The 6,833-nt window shown below is 47.8% G+C and overlaps 1 protein-coding gene across 1 annotated transcript; it reads left to right on the forward strand.

Annotated features, from left to right (window-relative positions):
* Positions 1-659: 659 nt before the first annotated feature.
* Positions 660-3,969, forward strand: LOC119337970 (50S ribosomal protein L19, chloroplastic-like). Its single transcript, XM_037610258.1, has 6 exons — positions 660-811; positions 1,166-1,318; positions 1,423-1,614; positions 1,718-1,804; positions 1,997-2,130; positions 3,422-3,969. Exons 2-6 carry the CDS (start codon positions 1,181-1,183, stop codon positions 3,522-3,524), a joined length of 654 nt encoding a protein of 217 aa, XP_037466155.1. The 5' UTR covers positions 660-811; positions 1,166-1,180; the 3' UTR covers positions 3,525-3,969.
* The last annotated feature ends 2,864 nt before the right edge of the window (positions 3,970-6,833 follow it).

Genomic DNA, 6,833 nt, shown 5'->3' on the forward strand with positions numbered 1-6,833 from the left:
CAGAGACCGAGAAAGCTTCAACCAAAATGCTGGAACCTGCGACGATGTCATTTTTGCTGGAACCAGCGGCGTCATTTGCTACAACCAGCGACTCAATTTGTTGCGACCCTTCACGGCGAGCTCGTCGGCAGGGTGCCGCGACCGGCGACGACACCACCGGAGCTGAGGCATCACACCGGAGCTGCGACTGTCACCATGGGGAGCTACAACCACGAGCGCACGCTGCTGCACGCGCGTAGCCAGCGAGAAACGCAGAAGACGACGCCGGCGAGGTGCGACGTCCGGTGGCGAGGGAAGGTGACCGGCGACCGGGGAGGGGGGGAGGGAGGAGGGCGGCGACTAGGATGGCTACCGGAGGGGAGAGGAGGTGCGCACCGAGCGGAAGATGCGATTCAGCGAGCGGAAGAAGAAGCAGCGAGCCAACCTTTTTTTTCCGCCAGATCCAACGGCCCACCCGACTCAAATCCAATGGCTCCGACGCGACCGGCCGAACGGTTGGGCCGGCGCGCCGGCGCAGATTAGTGGCCTTTACACAATCAATTGGAGATGCTGTTAGGGTTGCTGCTGGAGAGCACGGTGGGATTAACTGATGGCGTTCGCTCGAGCGTGAGAAATCGGGACGGTTGGTCGCCATCCAACGGCAGGAAATCTGTCTCGTGCTTTCTTTCACCCGGGTGCGGGACGTCACTGCTCCAGGGCTTCAGGGTTCAGGCGAGGTGCGACCTACCCGGGACGACGTCTGCCTCTTCCCTTCGTCTCCGCCGCCGGCCAGATCTCTTTCCGCCCCTTCTCCGGTGACCCGCTCGGCGAGGTATTCCCCTCCTCCCCTTCCTTTGTTCCCCCGTTCGCTAGTCCGGACCCCGGCAGGCCTCAGCCTTCTACGCCAGGCGGCGCGCCCCAGACGGAGATTTCCCCGTGGGCACCCTGTGGGGTATCGTTTCTTCGCCGTAATCTATCCCATCCAAAACTTGGTTCCTCTATCCATCCGGTTTGTTGTGGATTTGTTTACTGTCCGGACGCCTGGTGGAGTATTTAGTAGTACTGAAAAGATTTTGGGGCTCAACTGAACCCTGTAGGGTTTATCTTGCGCTTGTTCGTTCATGTATTGCCTCTGGAATGGAGTCTTCGCTTAACTTTGATCCCAGCGTGTGCATTTTCTGTGCAGACGACCGGTCACAGGATGCAGTCTTTGGCGCGGACCGTCTGTCGAGCCGGAACCCGTGGCAATCCTCTGAAGCTCATGGATTGCGCAGCTCCTAGTGTAGAACAGTCCTTCACGGAACCCCTGAGGTCTTGCAGCTGGATTCGTCAAATTGTGGTGCGTGTGTCATTGTTCGTATTGCGGATACAAGTCGCGGGTTTGTGATCCTGTGTTACTAATATGGCCTGGTCATGCCTATTGGAATGAATTTTGATGTGCAGAGTCCGATCATTCCACGCGACGGTGTTCAGGCATATGGTTTCTGCACGAGGACTTTGACGGTGAGGGGGTTCTCGACAGTGGGGACTGCCGAGGTTTCTGTTGAGGATGAAGATTCCAGCTCTCCCATGGTTGAGCACCCGCCGCGCATTAAGTTCAAGAGGCCTGACAAGATGGCCAGGCACATTATGAATGTAAGTTAAAGTGCCATCTCCGGTAACAGTATAACTTTTAGTACAAGCGACGTTACAATGATCACTTAAACAACCTATCGTATCGGTTACTTGAATTTGCCAGATCTTGAACAAAGAGGCAGTCGACAAAGTTCGTACAGAGAGGACCATTCCTGATGTACAGCCTGGATGTATTGTTCAAATGAGAGTGGTAAGTACTACCTCTGTTCACAAATGTAAGACGTTTTGGCAGTTTAAATTGAACTGCCAAAACGTCTTATATTTACAAACTGAACTACCAAAACGTCTTATATTTAGGAACAGAGGGTGTAGTAAGTAAATGCATTTCTGCCTTATTGCTGTTCATTCATATATCTGTTGTTCTGATTTTATGTGTAAACAGCAAGTTCCTGAGAACAAGCGACGTGAGTCTACATTGAAAGGCATCGTCATAGCAAGGCGCAATGCTGGGATCGCTACGACTTTCAGATTGCGTAGATTAGTAGCTGGCGTTGGCGTTGAGTCTGTCTTTCCACTGTGAGTGACACCAAATATGTGCTTCTCTCTCTTCCATGTCCATGTTGATAGACATTGCTTTGTTTCTGAGCTTTCCACGTACAAATTAGAATTACTTCTTAGTTGTGCACTATTGTGTTTCTGTGAGAATAACCGCTTGTGCATTTGCATCTGGGTGATCTCTGTTCCTTAGCATGACAGAACAATCTATATTTGTTGGTTGTGCATGAAATTTTTCTGTGTGAATACAAGGAAGACACACACACACACACACACACACACACACACACACACACACACATCACTAATTCGCTACACATGCACACCTCCATGCGAGCACATCTTCTAGGAATGATAGCAACTTATTATTAGGAGGCCAAAGCCAACATATATACATGTACAAGAGGATGCCAAGAGACTAGAATACAAAAGGTCAAAAAACATCATCAGTATAACTCTAGCACTAATCACACGCAAAAACGACAAAGACCAGGGATAAATCTGCGGACATCACTAAATTCCTACTCCTACTTGTTAAACACGGATCAAATTGCCGATGCACAGTTGCTGTATTCGAAGTGTAATTTGCTTGGCTGAACTGAAAAAAAAAGTTTTTGATTTATATGTTTGTCTCTGAGCTATTTGTTGCCTTCTTGATATTCCTGATAGTATGTCAATCTGCCGTGAGAATGGTGGTACCACCTTCATTCTTGTCTGTACTATAGTCGTAAATCCATGACAATGTGTAATATTGTCTAAACCATAGAATGCTATGTATCTGGCTGATGAACCCTTAAATCAGCCGTGCAAGATGCTGGTAGTATTCGAGACAAAACACACAGTTTTTCATTAACCATTTGTACAGAATTGATTGCTTGTTCTGCGTTAGCATTTTGTTACAAATGGAGCTTGTAGTTTAGTACTCCCTCCGTCCCATAATATAAGAACGTTTTTGACACTAGTGTAGTGTCAAAAACGTTCTTATATTATGGGACGGAGGGAGTACATTTGTTCATCCAGCTATGGTTAAACTACCTTTCATGTGGACATAGCCTTTGTCCTTCTCGTGTCTGCTGTGGGAATACATTGGAAGAATGGGAGAAGTAGGATATTTCATATGGGATCTCCTTTTGTTTTCACTATTCAGGATCTCTTTACTTTCGTTCTGTAGTTAATGTCTTCAATCCTTCATCACATAAAAAGTTGCATTAAGTTGTTGAAGAAATCAAACATGAAAGATATCATCACATCATACTTGTTTCATGCGGTTTTTTTTTTTTTTTTGCTGATGCCACTTCTCTTTTGCGTTTAGGTACTCGCCAAACATCAAAGAAATTAAGATCTTAGACAGGAAGAAAGTCAGGAGAGCAAAGCTGTATTACCTGAGGGACAGAATGAATGCACTGAAGAAATGAGACAGCATCAGCTTGGTTCTTGCCATTTTGTTTCTGATGTGGATCTGTGTGGCTTCAGTTGTCACAGTGGTTGCAGGTCTAGAAGCTTCATGTTTACTTCCAGCTCCTAAAACTAATGTTTCAGGTCTCCATGCTTGGTTTCTGGGGCAAGCGCTAGCAGAAATACCCTTTTGTGATTTGAAATTAACAATGTGGATCTGCCCTCTTTTATGTTTTGTAGCAACTAGTGTAACGATAAAGAAATAAAAATGCTCAAACCTCTAGCTCTCCCTTTTCTCATCGAAGAGATCGTGATATATCTACCTGTTTCTGGTTAAGTTAGAGAAGCTTGCATAATTTGTGTTCTACTGTTAGACCATTCCGTCCTGCTATCAAGATGGTTGTTTGCACACAACTCAAGTATAACTTTGATGGCCCGTTTGTAATGCAAGAAATGGGAAGGCTAGTGTTCATGTGCTTTAAAAATGGCATCTATTCTTCTTTGATCAGTACTTTGGATTGTGTTTCTCATCTTTGCGAAAAATAATGGGGAGAAGCGAAAATATCAGCGTTAATGAAAGAAATTATTGAGATTATAAGTCTTGCGAGTGTAAGTTGGAAGTTGAACTCGTGCAGTAGTCGAAGGTCGAATTATTTGAGTGCAATGGTTTAAGTCCAGCCCGTTGATGTAATAAACAGTATATAACGGGTGGTAAGAAACTAACATGAACATAGGCAACAAAGGCTCCTGATTGAAACAACGGGTGGTAAAGTAATAATTCGGTATCTTACGAAAACCATCAAGCCAAACTTCGAGAGACTTGCCTCCATGGCGGATTCCGGCGACTGGCGCGATGCCGTATCCTTCTCTCCTCTCCCTCCTCTGATCTCCCCGCTCTCTCCATATTCTCCTGATTTCTTCGCCTTCCCTTTCCTGCTCCGCTGCCCCAGCCCTTTCCCGATCCCCTTTTCCCATTCCTCCAAGCGGCCGGATTCCGGCCAGATTCCTCTCCGCAGCTTCTTCTCCTTCCAATTAATCCCTTCCTTCCTCACATGCTCCAGCCTCCGCCCTCCTCTAGCTCGTTTTTTGCCCTCTCTCCTACCTTTTCTCCAGCCTTCTCCTTCCCCGACTTTTCCTTGCCCAAGGCTCCTTCCCGATCCGTCTAGCTTGCTTCCTTCTTTAGCCTGATCTCTGCGGCTCTTCCACGGATGGCGCTTGGTTCCCTCGGTCTCGATTCGGTGGATTTGGAAGGATTGAGAAGGCGGACGATGCAAATTGTCTGTAACTCACCGGATCAGAAGCGATGCCTGAAGATGTTGCGGGCTAAAGTAGCATCGTTCCTCGAATCCGGCGACTTGGGGTTTGCTGGTACGGCGGAAGCCTCAGAAGGGGTGTGTGGTTGTGAAGTTTGGCCGGGGATTTTGCCCCCTTCTTCTTCGGCTGTCCAAGGAGGAGATTCAGAAGCTATACTGATTGAGAATGCCCCAATTGAAGATGAAGTCAAGGGTTCTATGATGGCGTCCGAGGTGGCGAAAGGCTCTGCTGCCGTGCCGCTGGCCGGTGTGCTTGACGGGTTGGTTCCTCTCGCCGTGTTCGGCAGTGACGGCGAAATTCCTCTATGTCCATGGAGACGTGTATTCAAGGATCAGAGAGGATATAAGTGTGCCCGGTGGGACACCGGACTGGGAAGAATTAGTGATCAAGCTGCTTTGGATACAGTCTCCATACAGATAAATAAAGGATGCAACATCTTGTTCCATACGGATGATGTGGAGTCGGGCCAGTATAAAGGAAGAGGAATAGTTGCAAGGAATTCGGCACGAATCAAAGAAAAAATAAAGACTGAAGAAGAGATTGCGTGTGCGGACAGGGTGAGTGTGATTGGTAAAACCATTGATCCAACCAACGAGAAAGCGGGGCTGCGGGCACAGTCCCGCGAGCAGAAATGAGGATAGTGGCGTGGAACTGCCGGGGGCTCGGGAACAGGCCGGCAGTTCGTGGTCTTCTGGAACTCCAGAAGAAGGAGGATCCTGACGTAATTTTTCTTTCAGAGACTAGGATGAATAAATATAAAGTGGAAAGGTTACGCCAAACCTTGGGGATGCCACACCTTGTCTACAAGGTTTGTGCTGGAAAGAGTGGAGGCTTGGCTATGCTATGGAAAAGAGAAGTGAACCTGAGTTTGAGGTGGCTTGGAAGAATGCATATTGATGTGACGATCGAAAAGGTTGACGGATATAAGTGGAGACTCACAGGTATCTATGGCGAGCCCAGACCCGATCACAGGGAAGAGACGTGGCGACTGTTACGCACTCTACATCAGCAAGAAAAGCTACCTTGGGTGTGTATAGGGGATTTCAATGAGATCCTATACAACTTTGAGAAGCAAGGAGGGGTGCCCAGAGCTCACAGCCAAATGGATCGTTTTCATGATGCTTTAAACTTTTGTAACCTAAACGACCTGGGTTTCGAGGGGGGCGTATTTACTTGGCGTAATAATAATTTCCGTTTGGATGGTTATATTCGTGAGCGCCTGGACAGGGCTGTTGCAAATCCACAATGGTGTATGCGTTTTCCAGGTTACAAGGTGCGGAACGGTTGCCCTGAACACTCTGACCATCGCCCAGTTATTCTCGATGTACATGGTGCGGCCCAAAGAAGGAGACCACCACCGAACAATTTAAACAAAAGGTTTGAGGCACGCTGGCTTCTTGAGGAAGATTGTGAGCAACTGGTGACGGAGGCGTGGGAGGACGCAACAAGGAAAGGCGATGGCCGTGTGATGGAACGACTTAAGTGTGTGTCCAGGAGTTTAGACAAGTGGAGCAGGGAAGTGTTGGGTGACCTGCAGAAGAGGATAAAAAAGCTAAGGGCTGAACTCGAGGAGAGCCGTACAGGAGACCTATCAGAAGCGGCAGTGAGAAAAGAACAAGTATTGCGTTTCAAGCTCGGTCGTCTTGAGGAACAACTTGATGTGTTTTGGAAACAGAGGGCTCATGTGGGCTGGCTGACGAAAGGAGATCGAAATACGGAGTACTTTCATGGTTTTGCCTCGACACGGAAGAGAGCCAACCGAATCACAAAGCTAAGAGGAGATGATGGGGTGGAGGTAGAAGAGGAGGAGGGTTTGAAGGCCCTCGTTTCTAATCATTTCTTTGGCTTGTTTACCCCCATGGCAGGTACAAACATTGAAGAAGTTCTTCAACATGTTCAACTGCGAGTCACACCCGAAATGAACACTTTTCTCCGGAATGAATACACAGCCCAGGAGATAAAGAGTGCACTGGATGATATGGGTGACCTGAAGGCCCCAGGGGCTGATGGTATGC

The sequence above is a fragment of the Triticum dicoccoides genome, chromosome 7B (genome assembly GCF_002162155.2).
Source record: "Triticum dicoccoides isolate Atlit2015 ecotype Zavitan chromosome 7B, WEW_v2.0, whole genome shotgun sequence".
NCBI classification, from domain to species: domain Eukaryota; kingdom Viridiplantae; phylum Streptophyta; class Magnoliopsida; order Poales; family Poaceae; genus Triticum; species Triticum dicoccoides.